Source organism: Musa acuminata, chromosome BXJ3-4 (assembly GCF_036884655.1).
Source record: "Musa acuminata AAA Group cultivar baxijiao chromosome BXJ3-4, Cavendish_Baxijiao_AAA, whole genome shotgun sequence".
NCBI classification, from domain to species: domain Eukaryota; kingdom Viridiplantae; phylum Streptophyta; class Magnoliopsida; order Zingiberales; family Musaceae; genus Musa; species Musa acuminata.
The window spans coordinates 38744681-38770140 of record NC_088352.1 but is presented as its reverse complement, the minus strand read 5'-3'; the positions used below and the strand labels follow the sequence as shown (position 1 = coordinate 38770140).

Below are 25460 nucleotides of genomic sequence, written 5' to 3'. Positions count from 1 at the left end.
TTGTCGCATGCATTACTCATGGATATTCAGGTAACTGAAAGTCTGAAGTATCTTCTTTTGTGTGGGAAATGGCCTAACTGCAAATGATTAAAAAATTTTGAGTGAGAAAGCTTATATATACACTTTAGTTAACATATCACCCCGTTCATGTAATCTTCCACCTTTGATCTCTTCTTTGATGTTGAGAAGTGATGCTGAAGCCATTAGGTACTTGGCGGAAGGCTAATGTAATCGTTTGCCTTTGCTTGGAGTGTAGTGTGTAATTTGGTGAGGATGACATATTTGGTTATCCAGTTGAAACGTTGAAGAAGTCAAGAGGATCAAAATAAGAAAGTGCTTATCAATGGGTTTTAGATAGAGATATGCTATCAAGCCAATAAATTTAACGACCAAGCTATCTCAGTTTGGAATTAATACTGATTGTTGGCAACTTGGCTGGATTGTTGTGGTATTAGTATCATACCATGTTTTGGTACAGTCTGCTACAGAGTGATTTTTAATCAGACTAGTTTTTATCCTTAAAACCCTTATTTTTTTATTTTTTATTTTGCCTTATCAATGATTTAATATATATTTCGAAGACCTATCATGAACCATAAGAAACACATGCATATGGTCTTCTAAAGATGCATGAAAGTAACACATGATATATGATGCATGCATACTCTTACGTCGAGTTGTATATGCTAGAAACTCGTAAATGCACGGAATGAATCAATATACAAGCCATACCTTCATTAATGGGGCAGATAGTACCTCCAAAACGAATTGTATTGCCTGGGGAAGCAAGTCTAGATATGCAATATCACATGTTTAAAGTCTTGAAGCTCAATATTATAATTTGAAGAACCCATGACTAGTATTACTCTCACAGCATTCGACTTTGATAACCTGCATGCCATTTATTAACTATATGTTTGAGAGCTTAGTAATATCCTGGAGGTAGTAAGTCTTGTAGTTTGTTTATCGATGTTTCTTGTTCCGCTATTTTTGGACCACCGTAAGATAGGTCATTATGTTTCAATCCTGAATTAAAATTTCTTTGTGATCATTAAGTTTCAATCCCACATTAGAATTTCATTATATTCTCTAGACCACTTTGAATGATGGGTCCATGCCATTTTCAAGGGATCCATCTTATGTGGAAGAGTCTGGAGACTAGGATCAACATCTGCTTTATGCTTCCCCTTTGTATTATGTTAAAGAAACTTTCTTTGCCTGCCAGCAACATGCTGGTAACTGAACATTACAAATTTTGTTCAGATGAATTGTATTGCTTTTTTGGATAATCAATAAGTACCATTTCTTTTCAGAGGAGAATATTATGCATGGTGTTACATACTCTTCTTTTACACATTGTGCGCATGACTAAGTTGTGACATATTTCATTATGAATTCTTCTTTTAAGTAATTTTAAAATTCCCTAATTAATTATTGTTGTTTGATTCTATTCATTTCTGAATGACTATCATATCTGTCTGATGTTCATTTTAACTTTTTTGTTCCTTATCAGATAACTCAATTTTTAGAATCTCAAGGTTTCATGGACTATTTGGAAAGATGTATCATGTCAGAAGAAAGCAGCAATAATCTACTTGACAAATTACAAGATGCAACTGGAAGGGGTCAAAATCCGACAACCATTTTTCCATCACAATCGGTAGAGCCTGAGATCATTACTGTAGCAGAACCTGATGTTGGAGATGCAGGTATTATTTTTGTTTCTTGTGAAAACTTTTAACAATATTGGGTACATCATTTTGTTGTTTGAAGACAGGTTAATTTCATATTAGCTCTTTGTTAATGTCTAATTGTTTTAGAAACTCCTGCTAGGGTGGTGAAAATTCAACTTTATACCTATTCACCATGAAATTCAGTCACTTATATGTCTGTCACTCAGAACCAGGATCTAGGCACTGTTATAAGCAGTTTCCTTCAACGGTTAGAACAGAAGAGCAGGAAGAAAAGCGTCGGTCAATTCTGGCACTAGCAAGTGGTGCCCATTCTGGAAGGCAAAATCCTAGGTATAAAGTAATTCTAATATTTTGTGTATATATAAAAATTAATTTTACAAAATAATGTTCTCCCAGTTACCATCCAGAATTTAGGAAGAGATGTTGTAAAAAGCTCTTGTTGGAAAGTGACACTATCTTCTTTTGGCACTCAACTTTCTCATTTTGTGTTGCCAGTTCTCCTATGTTAGCCAATGGTGATTCGAAAGCAGAAAGCCTAAGTTCGATGGAGAGAGCGGTAAGTTCTTTGGAACCGTCATTTGTCAGGGAGTATATGGAGATTTGGCATATTTGATTTTGGTTGTTACATGTAGGCTGAGAGGGAGCGGATGGTTTTGGATATCAAAGTGAAGTTGCAGGTGACTTCTTGGTCATATCACATATACTCCATCTGCTTTTCTAGATTTATTTGAGATATTCAATTATTCATTAATCAAAATTATATGTATGTCCAACTAAAGTTTATTTTAGCAAGGGCATAGCTTAATCTGAGCTCAATAGGTATGGTGGATTTGATAGGATTCATGTGGGATTGGAGCAAGCTTGGGGTTAAACAAGAAATTATAGGGTGGCTTGGATAGGATTTATGTTGGGTTGGACCAAGCTTGGGATTAAAAAGAAAAGTATCTGGGTTTAAGGTGTTGGACTACCTGACTGGTTTCTTATGATATGTCAGTCACTGATATACTTTGGAGTTTGAATCCCAGAATCTTTTCCTCAATATCTTTTCTTGTTCCAGGTGACTTCTTGGTCATATCACATATACTCCATCTGCTTTTCTAGATTTATTTGAGATATTCATTAATCAAAATTATATGTATGTCCAACTAAAGTTTATTTTAGCAAGGACACAGCTTAATCTGAGCTTAATAGGTATGGTGGATTTCATAGGATTCATGTGGGATTGGAGCAAGCTTGGGGTTAAACAAGAAAGTATAGGGTGGCTTGGATAGGATTTACGTTGGGTTGGACCAAGCTTGGGATTAAAAAGAAAAGTATCTGGGTTTAAGGTGTTGGACTACTCGACTGGGTTCTTATGATATGTCAGTCATTGATATACTTTGGAGTTTGAATCCCAGAATCTTTTCCTCAATATCTTTTCTTGTTCCATTTGTTTACTATCTCGCTTCTTAACCTTTCTTCTTTCTCTTGTTTCCATCTGGTTCTTGTAGAAATTTTTTTGTCATTTTAATTTAATATAGTCCTGTCTATGACTTTGTGTGTTTTAGTGCTCAATTTATAATCTATATTGCAACTTGCACAGCTAGAACAGTTCAGTCTTAAATTCGCCTTGGACATCTGAATTTTGGGTTAAAAAAACGAGGTTCAGAATCTTCATTTTCTGATCCAGGCAACTTATCCTAATTCTTTAAGCTGTACTTATATAATCACCTTGTCTATTTCTCTATTATCACATGCTGTAATTCTTCTTCTATTTTGTGTTCCTTTCTCTCATTCTGTCACAAAATTTCTTTCCCCCCTTCAAACACTGTCATGTATTTATTATATGCTTAACCCATGTACTAAATGTGTGTACTTCGTAATTAAGGAAAGAATCAAAGAACAACCAATAACATACTTTAACATACATCAATTGCATTATTGATGATAACATTTGTTGTTCTTTTATTTTAGGATTGTTGTGTACATTCTACAATCTATATTAATTTACTGATCAAGCATGCTGTCTTTGGGCTACTCTTATTGCACTTTTGAGTAGTTTCCTCTAATTTGAATTCACATGATATACTCTAGCTATAATACTTTCTTGATCAGAGATTATGGTCGCGTCTTCTAACGCTTGGGGCAACTGAGGATCCTCTTTCATCATTTGAATACGGCACCATTCTTGGTATTAAAATGCTGCTCTAGATGATATTTTTATTCTGATAAAGAGGTGTAGTTATCTAGTCTCCTCATCATGTTTCAAACTTGTTTTTGACTCTACAGCTCTAATTGAGTCTGATGCTGAGGGGATTGGAGGCAGTGGGTTTGTTGAATGCATAAGGGAACATATTATTTTGGTAAATTTTGCATGAGACCACAAACATTGACCTGCTTTACTACAGTAATCTTTCATTTTTGCATTGTCTACTAAATCAGTTCTCTTTCTTAGGGTTGGCAATGCCGTTTAACTGATGAACAGTTTATTGCGGTGAAGGAACTGGTGAGTTGATCATATTTTTTGACTGCAATTACTACTGCTTGTTTGCCTTCTTTTTCAAGGAGGAGGTGTCCTTGGTCACGAAAGAATGGCAGGAAGCTTCATTTGTCACTGGATCTAGTATTCTGCTGCTTGATCCTATTCTGGTTGTCTGCTTCAGTCTCAATGCATCTTTTATTGCTCTAAAGTCAAAGGATTATTTGTTTCTTGGATAAGGGCAGGGCAGAAGAATGTTGGGTACTTGGATGTCATGGTGTTATAGGCAACTCAGCTGATGGTTCTTAACCTAATAATTTAGCAGTTTTGTTTCGAAAGTTACTTCATAGATTAGGGGATTTAGCAGTCAAACAACCTTTCTGATGAAGATGATTGTTCATGTATTAAAATCTACACAAATATACTTTGTGGTAAACTACTTAATGGAAACAGGTTTGTGTTATTGTTGCAAAGTTTGAACTATAATGGTTCTTCAAATTAATGTGTCGAAATACATCTTGGTACGTTGCCTTTATTTTCTTTAAGCCAAACATTAGTGTGGCCTGATGCAATCTAATACATAAGAAACTTTAAAAGTAAAAATTTCATAATAGACTAGTGTGTGTCGTGTGTGTGTGCGTGTGCGTATGTTATGCTAGATTATCAGAACCTTCAATATTTAGTTCTGTTAAAGTGATCATTCTTTTATGTCCAGTCACTTCTGTTTAATGATTACAGGTTTGAATAGTATTCATAAGCTTGAGCTATAATGTTTCTCCAAATCAACATGTCAAAATATGTCTTGGTGCTTTGCCTTTTGTGTGGTTTGATGCAATCTAATATATAAGGCTATAAGCAACTCTAAAAGTAAAAAACTCATAACAGACTAGTGTGTGGTTGTGTGTGTGTATGTGTCTGCTAGGTCATCAGAACCTTTTGATATTTGGTTCTGTTAAAGTGATCATTCTTTTATGCCAAGTCAGGCAATTTAAGAGTTGATAATTTATGAGGAGGTTAGTTTAGATTGAGCTTCATTATATGCTTGTTAGATTTCAATTGCTTCACATCTATTTCATGGTCATTTGAAGAATTTTTTTACATGAAAAATGCTTTTGTTGAAATAATTGTGCAGCTCAAAACAGCAATAAACCGTGCTTCCTCTCGCAATGACATTGCTACCATCAGAGATGCTCTTGAAGTATCTGCTGAAATGTACAGAAAGGACTCCAACAATGTTCCAGATTATGTTCAACGCCATCTTCTATCTCTGTCCATTTGGGATGAGCTACGGTATGTGTTTTATGAAGCATTGCTTGAGATACTTGGATGAAGATTTGTTAACGAACAATTCTTATTGGTAGATAGAGAGGATGTGCTAGGGCAAATGAAACCTTATTTGGTCAGTGATTTAAAAATAAAATTTTTTGATTAGGTACTTTAAGGTAATTAGTAATATATATGATAGGGCCAAGGTTTGCAATACCACCCATTATGGTATGGTTCGGTAGATAGTGACGGTATATATTGGTCCAACAATCTATCGGTACACAGACTAAGGTGACGGGGTAGTGCACCCAGTGCAGGACATATACTGCTCAGAACCACCAGGTACAGGGCACGACAGTATACGTCCGGCAGTTTCTTTTTTTTTTTTTTTTTTTCAGTTTTCTTAGGTTCTTTTGAAACTCGATATGTATCAGCTTATCAAGACTTGGCATGTACTGCCAGACTGGGACTCAGTACATCAGTACAGACCGGTGTGGTACCAGTCCGAGCACTCACCGGTACACTACTATTACATGAAATTGTGAACCTTTGATAGATCATCTATTAGTTGGGCAAATTCTTATCATGATGAGGTTGCACCATGGATTACTCTGAAAGACATGGAGAATGAAATTTCATCATGCATGTTATTTTTTAAGCACATTGTCACCACAATGCAATGTAAACAAAAAAAGGGAGAATTTTATGTTATTTTATTGGAGATGAACTTTAATAGCAATAAATTTTAAAAAGTAAACTTACATTTCCTTGGCCTGATCATTGTGAAAGTGATGAAATAGTTCTAAGTGATGAAAAAAAAAAGAATAAGAATCTGATAGTTCAAGTAGAGGTGCAAATTGTGTTTTACAACCATGGAGATACCTTTTATGAAAAATTCTAACACTATAGGTTTCTGCTATGTGTTATTTGCTTGTACCACTGAGCATTTCATTCTCAACATATTGGTGCCATTGGGATGATGATTCTAAGATTAATGGGTATAAAAGAAACACAATCAGGATTCCATCGTGGTGTTAATGTGTTATAGTAGTTGTATTTTCTTAATTAATCATTCAGTTGATTGACAATTTTTGATGTCAAGAGTTAATGCTTGATCTTTGATGGTACTATTTTGGCAAGGGCATAAAATATGAATATGGAGGATTAAGGATTTATTTGTAAATAAGCTTGAAAAGTTTGTAAACACTGCAGATTTTTAGAATCATACTTCTGCTCCCCTTTGGATAATAATGCTTCACTCCTCCATGTAGGAGTAGAGCTGCAGCCAGTGGAGCCTTTCTAAACTGTGTATCTGTTAGCACCTCATTGTTAGGTGGACTCTTCTCAGATTTTGGCCAAAGTTAAAATAACTTTCTGGTCATTTTTACCCTATGATTATCCAATAATTGTTATTTTATAATTGTTGGATGGTACACCTGACTCCTCATCTTCCTTTCTCCTATGGAGTCTTCCAATCTTCAGTTTAAATTGTGATCATCACAAATATTTTCTTAATACATAAAAGAATATTCTTGGTTAATTAGTTACACCCAAAACAGAATTAAGGCCAAGAGCCCATGGGTATTTTCTAGTTCTATTGTTCCAAAAGTGCTGAAGTGCCACTGATTCATGAAGAGTACTGTGCAAGATCTATCAAAGACCTGAAAATGGAAGAAAAGGTAAAAATAGATATTTGCAATTTAGCACAGTCATAATACTTGAAGGATTGTCCTGTATTTGGTAAATCTTCGAGGTTTGGAATGTAGCCTCATGGTGTGTGTGTGTGTGTATAAACGAATCAAACTCTGTCCATTTATAATTTGGTTTTTCCACTTAAGAAATCTCAAACATTTTCCTTTTTGTCATGTTTTGATGCTACTGTTCCCTTTCCCTCAGCGTTATAGTTTCAGTTTTGGATAGCTTGCTCATAAAATTTTTGCTATCTGCATGACAAAATTAACTATTGCCTTCTATAAATTGTATTATTAGCTTTCTCGTAATGTTGTTGTAGTCTGCTTGTAATGAATGTTTATTAGTCATCTTCTTTTAAGAGTTATATTATTGTTAAAAGTTAAAACCAATATCATGTGATTACAACAATCACTAAATTATTGAGGGAGAATCATTTAAGATGATACAATATGTGCTAAGAAAGTTTATAGACGTAGTACTTAGGAGATGTGAGATAATTAGTATTAGTGGTACGAGGAGAGGTAGAGGGAGACTTAAAGGTTAAGAGGACTTTTGTTAGAATCCTTGCAGATTCTAAACTTGGGGTTGATCTCTTTAGGGGATCGGCCTCCTTGGAACTCTATAGGGGTTCCTTCCTCCAAGTTGCTGCTCAAAGGCTACAGAAAAGATTCATCTATTGCTTAAGAAAAGAGAAAGAATACATGGCTATTTATAGGGCTTCTAAACCCTAACTCCTAATAGGACTCCTACTCAAGACTCCTATTCCCTTACAACTCCTAATTCTTCTCTAAGAAAAAACCTCCTACATGAATGCCCCTCACAATTAGGACTCTCCTAGCTAGAGTCCTAACAGAATGTCCCTCTCAATTAGGACTTTCCTAGCTAGAGTCCTAACATTTTTACATGAATGTCCCTCTCAATTAGGACTCTCCAAGCTAGAGTCCTAACAGACCCGTCCTCTTCAAATCAGCCTTGTCCTCGAGGCTGATGATTCATGAATTCTGGGAATTTGATCTTCAAGTCGTCATAGTTCTCCCAAGTGGCATCTTCTTTTGGTAGGTTCGCCCACTGTATTAGCACTTCATTAGTGGGTCGTCGTCGTCGAGTCACGATCCGTTGATCAATAATGGCACTTGGCTGGGTCTGGAGTTCTCTTTGGGTAGTCATATTTGGTGGGTGGCTTTGGGCTGTCTCCAAGCACCTGTTTAAAACTTCCGGTTGGCTGTTGGTTTGTGGGTGATATGTCGTACTCCTTTTCAATTTAGTACCCTGCATATAGAATAACTTTGTCCAAAATCTGCTATTGAAGATGCAAGTAGAATTTGTCACAAGCACAATGCATCCCTTATAGTGTAATTCTTTTGAGTCCCAATTGTAATGTGCCATGGGGCTTAGTGCTTCCTCCAATTTTTTTATAATCTTACTAGTATCTGAATCTTCCTGCCATTCTATCTTAATATCCTCAAGGAAGTCGCTGGTCGGAAGTGAAACGGTCGAAACTTCAACTTGCTCGGGTAGCTGCGAAAGCGCATCTGCAAGAACATTCTCTTTCCCCTTTTTGTAAGTTATTTCAAAATCAAATCCAAGAAGTTTTGTTACACATTTTTGCTGCTCGGGGGAAGATATCTTCTGCTCCAAGAGATATTTTAGGCTTTTATGGTCGGTCTTGATTTGAAAGTATCGCTTGATCAAGTACAATCTCCACCTCGTTGCTGCGCGCACAATGGCGAGCATCTCCTTATCATATGTTGACATATTTTGATCGGAGGGAGATAATGCCTTGCTAGTGTATGTGAGTGGTCGACCATCTTGCATGAGAATGACTCCAATTCTGACTCCAGATGTGTCGGCCTCGATAATGAAGGGTCGGTTGAAATCTGGTAGTGTTAGCACCGGCGTCGTCGTCATGGCTACCTTAAGTTTGTCGAAGGCAGCGGAGGCTCTGTCCAACCATTGGAAGACATCTTTTTTCAGTAAGGAAGTAAGCTGTGCACTGATCTTTCCATAGTTTTTCACGAACTTGCGGTAGTAGCCTGTTAAACCCAGAAAGCCATATAGCAATTTTATTTTTCTCGGGGTCAGCCAGTTTTGCATTGCTCCAATTTTGAAGGGGTCCACCATCACACCTTCCTCTGATATGATATGCCCAAGATATCCCAACTTTTGTTGAAGAAAGTAAAAATTTCTAGTGGCCATTGTGTGTTCGAAAGGCGGTTTTCGGTATGACTTCTTCGTACACTCGTATTTGATAATACCCGGATCAAAGGTCCATCTTTGTGAAGATTTGTGCTCCCTTTCATATAGCAATTCATCTAGTACTAGAATAGGGTATTTATCCTTGATGGTTATGCCATTGAGAGCTCGGTAATCAACGCATATTCGCCATGTTCCGTCCTTCTTGTGTACAAGTAGCACCGGTGAAGAGTTGAGGTTGCAACTCGGCCGAATAACTCCTGTTTCGAGCATCTCTTTTATAATCCTTTCTATTTCATCCTTCTGGAGATGTAGATACTGATATGGCCACGTATTTACTGAAGATTTGCCTGGAAGAATCGTTATACAATGATCATGCCGACGGGTAAGAGGTAGGTTGCACGGTTCATCAAATATATTTGAAAATTCAGCAAGCAAAGGAAGTAGATTTGGATCTTCAAATTCTATTGGCTCTCCCTTAGTTTGCTGCTCAAGTTGTACCAAAAAGCCACTGCATGCTTTATGCAAAACATTCTCCATTTGTTGTGTACAAATCGTTGTTATATCGCCCCCACGTTTCCCGTGCAATGTCACCTGTTTCTCCTTACTGTAAAATTTCATAATTAGTTTCATAAAATTCCAGAAAATATCACCTAATGTCGTCAACCATTTAATTCTGAGCATGGCCTCATGATTGTTAAGAGGGAGAAGGAAGAAATCTGCAATTATCTCTTGGTCCTTCAGCAATAGTTTCTTCTGCGGGCGCCTACGATCACAATTCAAAATCCATCCGTTGATGAGCTTAACATCAAACCTGCAGCGATTCTCGATAGGTAATGCTATCCGAACAACAAGCTTACTATATAGGAAGTTAGTAGTACTGCCCGTGTCGATGAGAACAGTGATCGGTTGTTGTTTGAGAAGGCCTCCAACTTTCATCGTTTGCGGGTTTGAGTAGCTGGCTAGTGCGTGTACTATAACGTCAGTCGGTTGTGGCTCTTCTTCCGCATCTTCTTCTTCATGTTCAAGGCTCTCTTTTGGATGTTCAATGACCTCTTCTTCTATCGATTCAATCATAAGAAGTCCTCCTTTACTACAGCGATGCTCACGGCTCCACGGCTCGTCACAATGCCAACATAACCCCTTCGCATATCGCTCCTGAAGCTCTTCTCTTGTTAACCTCTTTGGTGCAGGGACTTGGTCGACAATAGGGGGGGCTGAGGGCTTCAATATTACTAGTTGAGGAGCGACCCTAGTCCTCCGAGCTTCATGGTTCAATTGCTCCTCTTGATGTCGTGCGAAAGAGATGGCTGCCATAAGCGTATACGGTTGTCGCGTTTTAACTTCTCCTCGGATCTCCGGCTTCAAGCCCTCAATGAAGGTCCTCAATAGCTGTTTTTGAGACCAATCATGAGTTTGATTAGATAACCTTTCAAACCTGGTTTGGTACTCCTGAATGGTGGAGGTTTGTTGGATCTTTGCTAGTTGTTCGTTAATATTCTCGTAATCGTTTGGTCTGAAGCGAATCAGCAGTCCTTCTTTGAATTGACGCCATGAAAGGACTCCATAAGTATGTTCAAACCAGTCAAACCACTGTATAGCATCCCCTTCAAGATGTATAGCTGCAATTTTCACCATAGATACATCCGCGGTTTTGTGGTACCGAAAATATCGCTCCGCGCGCGAGATCCAACCAATCGGGTCTCCTTCTTCCCATCTAGGGAAGTCCACTCTCATGCATGGATAGTTGGGGTTGGTCATAGAGCCTACCCTCCCTTGGAAGTCATCTCTTCGGGCTTGGTGTGATTGGGCAAAGCTCTCTCCTTGATATGATTTCTTCGGGCTTAGTGGTCGGCCCAATCTGAGTTCGGTAAAGAGCGCCCGAATCTTATCCTCCATTCGCGCCTCCAAGGCTTCGAATTTAGCATTTATTGCCTCCTTAGATGCCATAGTATATGGCCCCAAATCAATGATGTTAAGATCTCTCTTTTGCTGTTGGGTTAAAGGCATGTATAGGTTGAGAGAAGTGATGGTCGAAAGTGTTGGTGGATTGGTGGACGTAGGCTGCGGTTTAGGCTTGTTTTGTGGCTGTTTTGGGTGCAGTTTGAGGGTGTGGTTTGGTAGAGTTTTAGGGCTATGGATGAAAGTTTTGGATCTGTGGTAGATGGTAGCAAAGGTTTGACAGAAATCCGTGGAAGTTGCAGCAAGTATGTGCTGTCTTGTAAGAGTAGAATTGTCGTCGAAGAAACAACGGTTTCTCGACGTTATTTCCACCAAAAACTTGAGAGAATTGAGGAGGGAATTGATAGCAAAATCACAGTTTATATGACAGCAAGGATATCTAATTTAATCAAGAAAATTTTGGCAGTATAACAGCAAAGAAATTGGTGCAAGTTGCAATTGCAGAATTATCGTCGAAAAATTTCAGCGGGTTACGATGAAAATTTGCAGCAACATAAAATCGTTTTTAGAGATGAATTTCTTAATAGATCAATCTTAGATGGAAGCCAAGATGATATATGAAGTCTATAAGAAATTTCATTCAAAAAAGATTGCAAATAGATGGGTTAAGGCAACGATATGCAGCTGAAATTTTCTGCAGCATAGATTTTCAAGTGCAGCAGATTGGACATAAAAGATCAGTAGTTTATATTGAGAATTTTTCGATGAAACCAAAGGAAAATCTACTGTTAGGAAGTGTCAAAGATGTCATAAAAATTTCGTAGAAATTTAGATAGAAAAAGCACAGTAGCAAGATCAAACAGATGGTGCTATGCGGCTTGAATTCTGCAATTCAAGTGCAGCAGATTGGACATAAAAGATCAGTAGTTTATACTGAGAATTTTTTGATGAAACCAAAGGGAAATCCACTGTTAGGAAGTGTCAAAGATGTCATAAAAATTTCGTAGAAATTTGGATAGAAAAAGCACAGTAGCAAGATCAAACAGATGGTGCTATACGGCTGGAATTCTGCAATGTATCATTCGTCGTAGAGATGAAAACTTTGTGACGAAAAGTTTATGCAGCAATATAAGAACGATTTTTTTTTTTTCTTTTCAAATAAAGATAACTAAATTGCAGCAGCAGTAAGGTAGGAAACCAGAACCTGTTGCAATTCACGGGGAGATCAAAGGATGATCCGCGGTGGTGGAGATGATGGCGGAATTCGGTGACGATCTTTTAAGCAATTGTGAGAATTGCTTTGGATGGTTGTGGAGGGTTGATGGATGGCTGTGGAAGGGCAGCGAGACGCCAAGAACGCTGCTCTGATACCAGGTGTTAGAACCCTTGCAGATTCTAAACTTGGGGTTGATCTCTTTAGGGGATCGGCCTCCTTGGAACTCTATAGGGGTTCCTCCCTCCAAGTTGCTGCTCAAAGGCTACAGAAAAGATTCATCTATTGCTTAAAAAAAGAGAAAGAATACATGGCTATTTATAGGGCTTCTAAACCCTAACTCCTAATAGGACTCCTACTTAAGACTCTTACTTCTAACCAACTCCTAATAGGACTCCTACTCAAGACTCCTATTCCCTTACAACTCCTAATTCTTCTCTAAGAAAAAACCTCCTACATGAATGCCCCTCACAATTAGGACTCTCCTAGCTAGAGTCCTAACAGAATGTCCCTCTCAATTAGGACTCTCCTAGCTAGAGTCCTAACATTTTTACATGAATGTCCCTCTCAATTAGGACTCTCCAAGTTAGAGTCCTAACAACTTTACTAGAAAATGAAAACTATAAATAAAAATCTAAGTGCTCTTATTTAACTGATAATATTACTTTTCACAAGGCTCAATGGCAGCAAAAGATTTATGTAGCTGACCTTAAATAGATGGGACATTACGCCTTGTTATTTTTGTTGTTGCTTTCTTAAATTTGTGCAGATTTGGTTTTGCATCAGTGAGAGTCGTTGATAATATGGTCCAATATAGCAACAACTAAGGACTGCAACTTCGGCTACTAGAAGTTTGTCATGTCGTGTACGTGACGATTTGTGGTCTCATAGGATGGGAGATGACTTGTGTTCCATTAGCAAGTAGATCTTCAGTCATTTTATAGTTCTCAAAGAAAGAAAAGGAAGCATTGATGGTCCTTATTGGTGATGTTTGTTCATTTCCTCAAGATGTTAAGTTTTTCACATGGGGTCTGAAATTGTAAATACTGTTATGCTTTAAATTTAACTCTCGATACTGCCAGGGATCAGTATGGGTCCCATACATCGGCATACCAACACATGGTATGCTGACATCGGCACCTAGGAGGAGGAAGAGGAGGAAAGGAATGAAAGAGGAGAGGAGGAAGAGGAGAAGTATCAGAGGTGGATAGTGTGAGCAGCAGGTGGCATGAGACAATGGTGGATGGCAGCCAGCAGCGGGCGGCGCAAGCAGTGGATGACATGAGCAAGGAGTTATGCAAGTAGCATGTGTTGTGAGGTAGAGAAAATCGGGATCGAGAAGGGGGATGTTAAATATATAGTTGTCGCTTGCCAAACTCAAAGGAAACAAAAATCAAACTGGACCATGTGAAATTGCCAGACCGTTAGATGCCATGCAGTGCATTCCTGTCGGTGAAATTTAAAACCATGCATACATGTATCTATCTATGTATGTACATACACAATCTGTTTTCAGGTCTGGATATCTACACATTGGTCATGCCAAGTAATAGCCTTTTATGAGATAGATCCTTCTTTAGGTGTATCTAAATTGATTTTGCTATGACAGATTGCATCATAGTTTTGTTTTGGAAACAGAATTTCTTATAGAAATTCTTACTTTTGGATTTGCTTTCTTTGCAGTTTCTGGGATGCCTATTTTGAATATCTAATGGAGCAGTCTGCAAATAAGTAGGTTCTAGCTACTCTTCTTTACCATCTAGTGAAACTTTCTTCTGCTTCAGATACCTAGTTTTTGCATTTGCTCTGAAGTGTTGAACCTTGAAATATGGCTTAGGTACTTCTACATCAGGAATTAATACATCGTCGCATATGTATAAGCCTTCAGTATGTGGGGATTAATGCATCAGCATATAAGTTGTATCTTTCTTTAGGAAATGCATTAGCATGTATGAATTTCATATCAAGTGACTGAATGCAAACAAAAAATTACTGATACTAATCTGATTTAACCATGGTTTTTTTTTAATGCCAATCATAATCTGTTGTTTTATTCTTTTAGATACAGCAGAATATTGTTTGTCTTTTGTTGCTTATGGTATATGGTTTGTCTTAACTTTGTTATTTTTAACATTTGTTGACATTAAATCAGGTCAGCCAACTATGTAACTCTAGTGACTGCACAGCTCATTGTAATTGCAACCCATATGGTATCTATCATTCCCAACTATTGTCAGGCTTTCATGCTTAGAACTTTACTGTTTTAACTGTTCATTTTACTCCATCATGGAGGATGGACTAGGACTCCCTGACACTGATGCTTGGAACATGATTGAGAAAATTGCGGAGAAAAACAATCTAGGTTACAAGCAACTTGTGAGTAATCTTAATTTTTCATTATCTTTTGAGTTTATTTACCAAAATCATATTATCTTAATTGTAGGAACTAATTTTTTACTTGAACTGTTTCAGATAAAGCTGAGGGCACTATTGTCACATATCCAACAACTCCGGATAGGTTACTGGGGACTCCCATCTGGGAAAGTGCAATCTGCATCACCATATGGTTTGCCCTCTCCTCATTTACAAGATGGCTCAGATGGAAGCCATGAACCTACTGAAGCCTCCGTTGTTGGCCGGAGTTGGGTGCACAGCATGTTTAGTAGAGACAGAAGCATAAGAGCTAATTCTTTTAGCCGAGTTCGTAAGTAGACTACCAATAAGGATTCTCCATAACGTTTTCATCAGATGCACACCTTATATAAAATGTTGTATTTCCAAGTTATTATGTTTCAGAGTTGTACTTGATCTTCTGTATAAGATGCACACCCATTGGTCATGCCGAGTTATCTTATATAACACTTTCAACTAGTATAATGGATTTCACAATTTCTTTCTACTGGATATTTTCAGTTTCAAGTGACAGTACAAAAACTGGTGCTACTTCTGGCAAGGCAGATCTTCTGCCTTCTGGGCAGAAGAAACTCCACTCCAGCATGCGCATACTTAAGGGTCATTCAGGTGCTATAACTGCTCTTCACTGTGTAACAAGAAGAGAGGTCTGGGATCTTGTTGGTGACCGTGAAGATGCTGGTTTTTTCATCAGTGGAAGCACAGATTGCTTGGTTGGTTTTGAAACTAACTTGCATTTATTTTCTACACATATTTTATATTTTTCTGTTTTTTTATCCATGATATTACTTCATGATAAACTGGTGATCATATGTCTGATTTTAGGTGCTTAGAAAAGTGCTTTTTCTAGTATGAAAACTAAGGTATATCTGACTACAAGTGTTATGTGAAAAGGAGTGCCATTTAGTTTTAGATGATATCATATTTGTCCATAATCTCAAAAGGTTATGACTTTCCTTAGTCACTTTGATTGACCTATTGCTATCTTCACATAGATTAATGAAGTATTGACGGTTTTTCGTTTTGTTTTTTAGACATTAATCTATGTTTGTATAGAGTAACGAAGTATCAAATTCATCAAAATTTGCTTATAAATTGATGATTTTTCTTTTTGTTTTTTAAGACATTTGTTACATGCTTTAAGGCACATAGTAAATCCTCAAATTGGTGATGGACTAATTTTATGTAAAGAGTCACAATGTAAATGAATAGAGCACTGATTACCTTGGTCTAATTTCCCTCGTTAGAAAGAGTGGATCATAGGGCTGCTCTGGTCTTTTCATATTTCCACCAGATCCGTTTAGTGAGATTCAGATGCTGAGACACGTGGATCATGGCTTAGTTTACTAGGGTGACAGTATGCTTAATCATGCAGCCCAGGTCAGTTTTGGCATCAAAGGTAATTTGCTGAATGGTTTCTTTTGACCAAGGAAGTCCTCATGGCATATTATTCTGCATACAAAATGGGTTGCTGGTATGACACCTGTCCTTACCAGCATATGGTATGGGTCAATACCCATTGGACCAGGTGGTATCAGTACTGGATCAGTCCGATCACTTCTTTTACTGCATTTTTGCTTTGACTGTGTCTTTTATAGTTTTTATGTCATTATCAATGGTAGACCGGAAAACATAAAAAGACTTAAAAAACACAAACTATAAATAAACAACAGAGCGATAGCAGAGTGGAGCAATATTCTTATCTTCTGATTATTGATCATCAATGTCATCTAATGTCAGCCAGCTGCGATGAATGACCTTTGGTCTGGCTGCAACCTATGGATCTGTGAGACTGATTTCTTGTAGGAGCGAGGACTGACTTTCTGTGCTGACCACGTCTTAATATATGAGGTTAGAATGTAGCTTCATCCTCTTCCTCATATCGGGCTACTTCATCCTATTTGTCCTCCATTTGTTCATAAGTGATCTTCAATGGACACTATGCATGTCCTGCCTCATTGAGCAATTGACCATTTTGATTTTTGGAGCTGCATAAACTATCATAGGATCTTAATCATCTTGGACAAGATTAGGAGTCAAATGGATCTTCCTCAACCTCCTCCCTTTCTTTGTCCTCAATTATGCAGCCATAGTAGCAAGGAGCCAGTCTAGATCTATGTGGATTTAGGTCCAATTTGTGTAAATCTAGCTCAGAGTTGTATGAATATAGGTTGGATCCACAAGGATCTAACCAAGATAAGTTGGGAATCACATGATGCAAATCTAGATTGGAGCTGTTTGATCTAGGTTTGATTTGTGTGAATTTAGCCTAGTTCTACGTCAATCAAGGCTAAATTTACAAGTTTCAGGCTTAGATTTGATGAAATCCATGTAGATCTAGGCTAAATTAGCTTTTATACAGCCTAAATTCCAATAAATCTATGCTAGAAGCATGTAGATCTGGTCTCAATTGAACACGAAATGCAAACTTTCATCCAAACGTATGGATGCATGGAAACTGAGGATAAAAAACACTCACCTGCAGTCGAAAGCAAAATAATCACAAGAACTAGAGAAACAACTTCAGGTTTACGTTGATTTCTTGATTTCCATGCTTGATATGGATGAAATTACCAAGGAAAAGAAAGCTTTCCAAGGAGAATAAGAGATGTTTGAGAGAGCATGTGAGGAGTTTAAATGAAGAATAATGATAGAATGGGGCTGGTTTGGATGAAAATAGTGTGATGTGGGTAATGGATGATATGATTCTTGCCTGATATGATAGACTTACTGCTTTGGTTACCAGGGGGTATTTTGTTTGCCTGATTGAGGTTGGACTGGTAAGTACTGGTCAGATTTCAACCAGTGCAAGACTCCTTATTGGATCTATGGAAACATGTTTTCTCCAACCTCCCTCACTGTTAATTCTTTTTGTGCTATTTTGTCTTTGCAAAATTTTAGGGTTTCCTTGCATTTTATTTCCAGAAAATACATGTTATCCATGTTCTTAAATTTGTTCCTTTAATTTTTTGTCTAGTTGTGTTGCAAGATATCATCATGTAATGAATCTGAAAAATGCCTTTCCAATTCTTGCAGGTTAAAATTTGGGATCCTAGTTTGCGTGGTTCAGAACTTCGAGCAACACTCAAAGGGCATACTAGGTATTCAACTACATTTACTCAGTTTAAGAGCCCTCTACATAAATTTCTTGTGCTAGCAGATACGTAACACCAAAATGTTGCATCTTAACTTGTTACATAGTTTTGTGTGTCTGATACATGAGCAACATGAACTTTATGTTGCATGATGAGAAATTATGCATGGTCTGAAGAGACAATTGATTTGTTTAAGACTAGGGCCGGTATTATGAAAAGAGACAAGACTAGTTTATTTTCCGCTCTTCAAGACGAGCAAGCCAAAGAGAAGGTCACTCCATGCAGGGGGCTTCGCCTCCTATTATTGAATCACTTTTTATTGCCCTTGCTTGTTTTTGTTTACTGCTGTAGATAGTTTAATTGGCTCATTAAACTAAATCTCTTCCAACTTTTTCATTTCTTGCAGGCCTATTCGTGCAATTAACTCTGATCGAAGTAAAGTGGTATCAGGCTCTGATGATCATTCTATCATAGTTTGGGATAAGCAAACATCTCAACTTCTAGAAGAATTGAAGGGCCATGAGGCACCGGTATGTTAATGTTCTTGCCCATGATACCTCCTGCAAGTACAAGGACTTTGGGCATAGAAATTCTTTAGAAAATTACACATCAACTCTTCTTAATCTTTCCCTTATGTTTTTTTAGGGTTATAAGGCCTAATATTATCATGAATTTTGCAGATCTGAGAGCTCACTATTTTGGTATTTTAGCAAAAAATATATGGTCATATAATTAAAAAGAAAAAATAAGTTAAAATGTTAAGATACATGTGATGTGTTAACATTTCATCTTTAGATTGTATCTCACTGTTGATTATGTATTCACTGTACACAATGAATTAATTGTGTATTAACATATCATCTTATACCACATTTCTCTGCCTCAAGCATTTAAGTAGATTGTGATTCACTACAATGATATTCCATTTCTTCACATTCTAGTTTGGAAGCGGAGTAGCAGATAGATCCATAAATGATATTAAATAAATGCAGAGATACATGTCAAGAAAACACCTTAGGTTTAGAATATAACATGTCTTTTAATTTGGTTTGGACTTCACATGTTCGACAACAAAATAATATCAGATGCCTTGGTTCATGGTGCACAGGAAAACAAGAAAGAACTAATGCGGTTGATCTCAGTTTAATTAGATTGTGGTCCTATACAAGTACTAATACACATGTTTTTTACTTTTTCCATATAGCACAATTTGCAAAGATTTATGATTGACCTAATGGCTGTTGGATACAGTCTACCCAAGGTTTGTCGTACCACGTATGGGTGGTACATCGGTACGCTCCTATGTACCATGTGTTGATATGCTTGGTACGTACTATACCGACAGCTGATCGGTACACTGGTAAGGACTGGTAAGATGAACCATGGCACTACCTAACCAAGAGAATGAGCCTTGGTGCTACAGTAATGTGATCCTAATATGGATGACTAGATTTTGAGTCATAGAAATAGCCATTGTGCTTGTAGGAGTAAGAAAATGCACATTGACCCCACCTATACATCATATTTATAGAACCTTGTGTACTAGACCATCACCTTTTGCTTAATGCCAGATTAGAATTCCGTATTGGAGATCTAATTTCTATGTGCATTGGATATGGATAGTGGACTGAATTAGAATAATCTGGATGGAACTCCATTCTATTCATAACCCTAGTACTAGTGGAAATCAAAATCCTGATGTTCACTATCATTCGGTGGACTATGTTGTGCTTTAAGGGAAAAATGGAATCACAATAAATTATATGATAAGCCACATCAATCAACTATGTAAAGGTTATCAAGTTGTGATTACCCAAAAGAACACCATATTGGCCTGTTCTTTTGGTTTCTATAACATTATATTAGTCAATCTCATATGCCATGCAGCAGTGGCAGAGCCATTGTACAAGCAGCGATTAATTCAATGTTGTATCTTAGAAAAATATTTTACCTATAAATGTAAATTTGCTATTTGTAATTGCACTTCTTACAGATACAAGCATGTACATATACATTGTTTATATGCACATGTTACTAGAATAAAATCTAATTCTGCAGACAAAAAGGCCAATGTTCCACCTATTTTTAAAATACGGGACTACATTCATCAGTTTAGCCTAAATCACTAGTGCAGTGCAGAGTAGAATGCCACACATTTTTGAAATCTTTATGCACGTAGCTTTTATGCTGAGGTACCAGCATGAGAAACTATGCGATATGGAATAAACGTGGAACTTGGTCTTGCACTTCGCCGTACCTATGACTTTTGCTCAAACTACTTTACGCATGTGCTTCCTGTTCATCTCTTTTCATACACAAGGAAAATCAGGAGAATGATCCAATAACTTTACCAATACCAAATATTTTGGTGCATAATGCAACCACTATATGTAATTTTTCCAGTACAGTTAAATTGACTACATTGATTCAATGCTGATCCTTGAAGCCTTCAATCCTGTAACAAATTTCAAACCTTTTAAGGAAAATGTACGCATTTCAACTACTCTTGGTTGGTAAATCTGTTTAGCAATAACATATTTTGTTTAACAGTTTGATATTTTAATTTTGAACTAATCTTTGAAATTATATTACTTTCGTAGGTCAGCTGTGTCCGGATGCTTTCAGGAGAACGTGTTCTTACTGCTGCTCATGATGGTACTGTGAAGATGTGGGATGTCAGAACTGACACTTGTGTTGCAACTGTTGGTCGCTGTTCAAATGCTGTTCTTTGCATGGAATATGATGATTCAACTGGAATCTTGGCAGCAGCGGGAAGAGATGTGTATGTGATGCACTAAATATCATAATGATTTTATGAACATAAGTAGTGTAAGGAACTTCTAAGTTCTAATCACAATCTATTACTTTGTCAGGGTAGCAAATATTTGGGATATTCGTTCTGGTAGGCAAATGCAAAAGCTTCTCGGACACACAAAATGGATTCGGTAAGCTTGGATCAAGTGAACTATTTATTTATTTTTTTTCTTTTTTCAGTTGTCACTTGTTGAGGCACTATTTTCTATCAGGTCACTTAGGATGGTCAGTGACACCATACTTACTGGAAGTGATGATTGGACAGCTAGAATGTGGTCTGTTTCTCGAGGAACATGTGAAGCAGTTTTACCATGTCATGCTGGTCCAATACTGTGTGTGGAATACTCACCATCTGATAAAGGGGTTATCACTGGTAAGTCATTGTTGTTGTTCATGTTAAATTAGTTGGTTCATTGTGTTGTATAAGCAGTCATGTTGTGTCAACGTTTCTGCCATTTGCAGAACACTATGTCCTTGTAAATACTATGATAAATAGTGGTTGTGCAATCATTTCAGGTTCAAGTGATGGGCTTATAAAATTTTGGGAAAATGAAGAAGGTAAGGACAGTGATTCACTTCTTATCATCTTCTTATCCAATTCTTTATTCACTTCTGCCCTTCTATCACTATTTGATTAATGCATGTGAATTTCTCTTATAAAGTTAATTACCTGTTCAGAATCATATGTAACGTCAACATAGTGTATCCATCACAAACAAAGTTCTAGAACTATACCAAATGACCCTCTGTCATGAGGTATTGAGATGGAATAAGTATCCGCCATAACTTAGATCTGCAACTACTCATAACCTGTAACATCGCATGATGAACTGTAGTTTATGCATGACCCTATATGATCTTTTAAGAACCCTGAAGGCATGATAGGCTGTTTTGTTTGGTTAGGCTGCTATTGTAATTTTGTATTTCGATTTGTCAATCAGAATACTATCAGCTGTACATTACCTATTCTCTCTACCCATTTCAAACAATGATCTAAGACATGCCTGACATGCTAGGTTGATGCTTATTAGTATGTTTCTCCCTATCAATATCGAAGTCGTGTTCAATATCTTAAATAGCAAACCAATGAGGATAATGAACCTATAAAGTGTTAATGTTATGATATATAAAACATGTTAAATTGCTCAAAAGTCCACTTTAGACCTTTACATACTTGATGTATATTATCACTGTGATCTGACTTGGTCTAGATATTCTGAGATGACTTATGGTTTCTCTTATTGGAAAAGAATTCCTGATTGGGAATCTTTCAATAAATTAATTATCTGATATATGTTCTACGTATATATGCATTCTTTTGTTAGGATAATTGAGAAGTTTATTGTTCAAGTCATTTTTCAAGATTCATTTATGATAAGATGTATATCTAATTGAACCTAAATGAACAAGAGTACCACTGTTACTGTTAGAAAAGCAAGTATTGGATGTGCTATTGAGAAACATGAGTGAAATAGGGTTTCAGTGGTATTCATGTTGGTTCGATTGAAGACGATCAACTTTTTCAATTGTATACATAATATGCATAGATAACTAAGATGATTTCAACATCATGCTATATCTAGGACGCAAGATTTCCTTTTTCTGGTAGAGAATTGCTAGTCTAAAATTTGCCGGACAAAATGGACATACAGAATTCTTCAAACTCAGAACTTAGTGGCTTAATCACTCAAACTGCTTAAATAGCTAACTAACACATGTTTATGATTATCAGCCAATGCTTTTCATTATGATGCGAACTTGAGATCCTGCAGAAAATATTTCTGACCATGCAAACATGTCATATTTTTATTGTGGTTTATCTATGGGGATCAGTTGTGAAGATAATTGATTTACACCACTGAGTAAGATATACCTGAGTTTCCTAAACATGTTGATCTTCTTGGATGAACAGGCACAATACTAAGTAAATACTGGAATTGGCATGCTGATTGCAACAACGGTTGTCGATTAAAAATGTTTTGACAAAATTTGGCACCAGATATTCAGAATACTTTTATGTTCACTGTAATGATTAACTGATCAAGTGAAGAGTTCCTTGTTAGCAAATGATAATGACAATAATAATAATAATAATAATAATAATAATAATAATAATAATAATAATAATAAACGTCGGTGTCAAATTACAGCTATTAATTTTATCCTCCACAAAATAGTTTGAAAATATAAATACAGATTTATGCAGTCCTGAACTGCAGTAATTTGGTGTAGCACTTCAGAATAAAAATGACATTTGATCAAGGTATACACCTGATATGCTGTTTTCATCTCTACCTGCAGGGGGGATGAAATGTGTTAAGAATTTGACAATACATTCTGCTTCTGTTTTATCCATCAATGCTGGAGAACATTGGCTGGGGATTGGTGCAGCTGATAATTCCATGTCACTTTTCCATCGGCCTCAGGAAAGACTGGGTGGTTTTGCCAGCACAGGAGCGAAATCGGCTGGCTGGCAACTATACAGAACTCCTCAAAAAACCGTTGCTATGGTATGTCCCAGTCCCATCATGATTTTTAGATGTTGTTAATGAAGCGTGTTGATGCCATTATGTTAATTACTTGTTTAGTTTATCATAGTATGAGTTTATTTGACTAGAAATTTAATATGCAACTATGATTCTTCTTCAGATAAAGATCAAAGAATGCACAACTCACAGAATTTTGCAAATAAGCTTTGCCCGATTGTTTATAGGAGAACCAATCATTTTTGTTGACCTTGAAAATTCTTGGTTCATTTGAAGACGGCCTTGAAATGTTAAATCACACTTACATTGTTTCTTTGATGATTACTATAAATTATGAAATCTAAATTATTGTGAATGTACATAAAAGTATATTCATAGTGTAAAAGATAGGAGCCATGCCATAGAACAGATAACTAGACAACCAATTAATAAAACGAGTGTAATTACAAAGTAAGGTATACACAAGCATGTCCATTGGGTTCATCTAGCTATTTAGAGAATACATGGTATATCTGACATGTATATCAGATATAACACGTACCATAAGGACCATGATTAAGACCGATACGAAGCTACTTAAGACTTCATATTCCAAAGGACATAGGAGCCAAGGTTTAAAAACCTTGATCCGGTGCTAAGACTTCTCTCTCTCTCTTTTATTTTTTCTCGTGTCAACTGTTGTTTGCACCTCCCGCTGCTTGCCGCCACCATCATTCGTTCATCTGCATGATACTTATCCTCCTCTCCTCCTATGATTCTTCTTCCTTATCCTACTCTCCTCTTATCCTTTGCCTCTCTTTTTTTTCCTTTAATTCCACCTCACCCTATTCGGTGCCAATCAATATGCCAGCGTACTATGTATTGGTATGGTATGCTAGTGTGTACCCGATCCGTGTCGGTCCATGGCATCGAGATTTAAAATAATAGTCATAATTGTAAAAAAAAAGTGAAATTTATACTGATGTCGAATGTTTGGCTTATCACCCAATACATCCAGCTGCAACAGTTAAAGCTAGACAGTGTTATTGATAGGGTAACCGTACCTGCTTCAATGGTATGCCTAGTAAGGCACCAAAACCGGGTGGAAAGCTCGCTATGAACTGTCAGACGAAAACTGATGGTCCGCATATCAATCCATGGTCGGACCAGTATCCTGGCATGTATTAACTGATGCATCCGATTATCTAAACCTCGTTAGGAGCTGATTGCTTCCTTTGGATTAGATTTTCCCTAGACATGAATTTGTTATGATCTTACTCATGACCCATGCCCATGGCATGAACACGTTCTCCGAACCTGATGGATATGCTTAGGCATCATGCAACTATCATGACAGAATACAGTGAGAAAAAGTATATTTAACCTCAAAGATGTGCTTATGAACTGTTAAAGTAACTGTGAAGCATATGCTGACACAAACTATTCTGTTATAACAACTTGGCACCATAAGCAAACCATGGACTTTGTGATGCATTGGCACTGCAGAAGCATATTTTCTCTTTCATCATCTTGCAATGATATCAGTGTGTTTAGTTAGCTATGAAGCATATTCAGTTTGTAATATTCCATTGGGGTTTCATATTTCCTGTGTTTGTTCGATGTCAGGTACGGTGTGTATCTTCTGACCTTGACAGGAAAAGGTTATGCAGTGGTGGGCGCAATGGACTTCTTCGACTTTGGGAAGCCACCATAAATATCTAGTCTTTGCCAACCATGAGATTTCACTCAGATGAAAAATAGAACATTTTGTGTGCTTGTAGATCAATGGAATGCGAGTGTGATATTTTGGTCACATCTCCTATTATTTGTCACTTTGACAGTATTTCTTTGAGACTGATATCCAAGCTTGCGAGAAGGTATCAATGCTTTGTTCTTTAATCCAATACAGGTATAATCGTGATCTTCTGTTTAAATGTGTGTTTGCCATTCTCACATTGCAAAGGGAGTCCATGTATGTGCACACTTTAGTTTAAATAAATAGGTTGTTTTTAATCTATTTCAGCTCTTTTTATTATAAAAACTGCAGATTCAAGGTTATGGTATGGTAATAGGTTGCAAGAAACTCTTTTCTTCTGTAAGACCTAATTTTGTAGGATCACTTGACATGTGAAGTGACATTTACTGCCAATAGTTATTTTTAGGCGTTATCTGGCTTCTTCGGGGGACAAAAAGAAAGAGAGAATTTATTTATTCTCCAAGTCACGTTAAGTAGCTGATTTCTTCCTAAACCTTAAA

The 25460-nt window shown here is 37.0% G+C and overlaps 1 protein-coding gene across 3 annotated transcripts in view; it reads left to right on the top strand.

Moving 5' to 3' along the window:
* Nucleotides 1–25219, top strand: part of LOC135636123 (DENN domain and WD repeat-containing protein SCD1-like) — a 40572-nt gene extending 15353 nt beyond the window's left edge. The window contains exons 11-31 of one of the 3 annotated variants that reach the window (XM_065147706.1): nucleotides 1514–1709; nucleotides 1907–2024; nucleotides 2190–2250; nucleotides 2327–2371; nucleotides 3789–3864; nucleotides 3963–4036; nucleotides 4129–4179; nucleotides 5285–5442; nucleotides 14102–14149; nucleotides 14571–14628; nucleotides 14711–14794; nucleotides 14891–15122; nucleotides 15332–15543; nucleotides 17867–17931; nucleotides 18332–18455; nucleotides 20526–20707; nucleotides 20799–20870; nucleotides 20952–21112; nucleotides 21256–21297; nucleotides 23041–23249; nucleotides 24831–25219. In XM_065147706.1, coding sequence (XP_065003778.1) covers nucleotides 1514–1709; nucleotides 1907–2024; nucleotides 2190–2250; nucleotides 2327–2371; nucleotides 3789–3864; nucleotides 3963–4036; nucleotides 4129–4179; nucleotides 5285–5442; nucleotides 14102–14149; nucleotides 14571–14628; nucleotides 14711–14794; nucleotides 14891–15122; nucleotides 15332–15543; nucleotides 17867–17931; nucleotides 18332–18455; nucleotides 20526–20707; nucleotides 20799–20870; nucleotides 20952–21112; nucleotides 21256–21297; nucleotides 23041–23249; nucleotides 24831–24926 — 2364 coding nt within the window. In that variant the 3' untranslated portion in view covers nucleotides 24927–25219. Of the gene's footprint in view, nucleotides 1–1513; nucleotides 1710–1900; nucleotides 2025–2189; nucleotides 2251–2326; nucleotides 2372–3788; nucleotides 3865–3962; nucleotides 4037–4128; nucleotides 4180–5284; nucleotides 5443–14101; nucleotides 14150–14570; nucleotides 14629–14710; nucleotides 14795–14890; nucleotides 15123–15331; nucleotides 15544–17866; nucleotides 17932–18331; nucleotides 18456–20525; nucleotides 20708–20798; nucleotides 20871–20951; nucleotides 21113–21255; nucleotides 21298–23040; nucleotides 23250–24830 lie in introns of those variants that run through there. The other 2 variants (XM_065147705.1, XM_065147707.1) reach the window with 2 other exon arrangements.
* The last annotated feature ends 241 nt before the right edge of the window (nucleotides 25220–25460 follow it).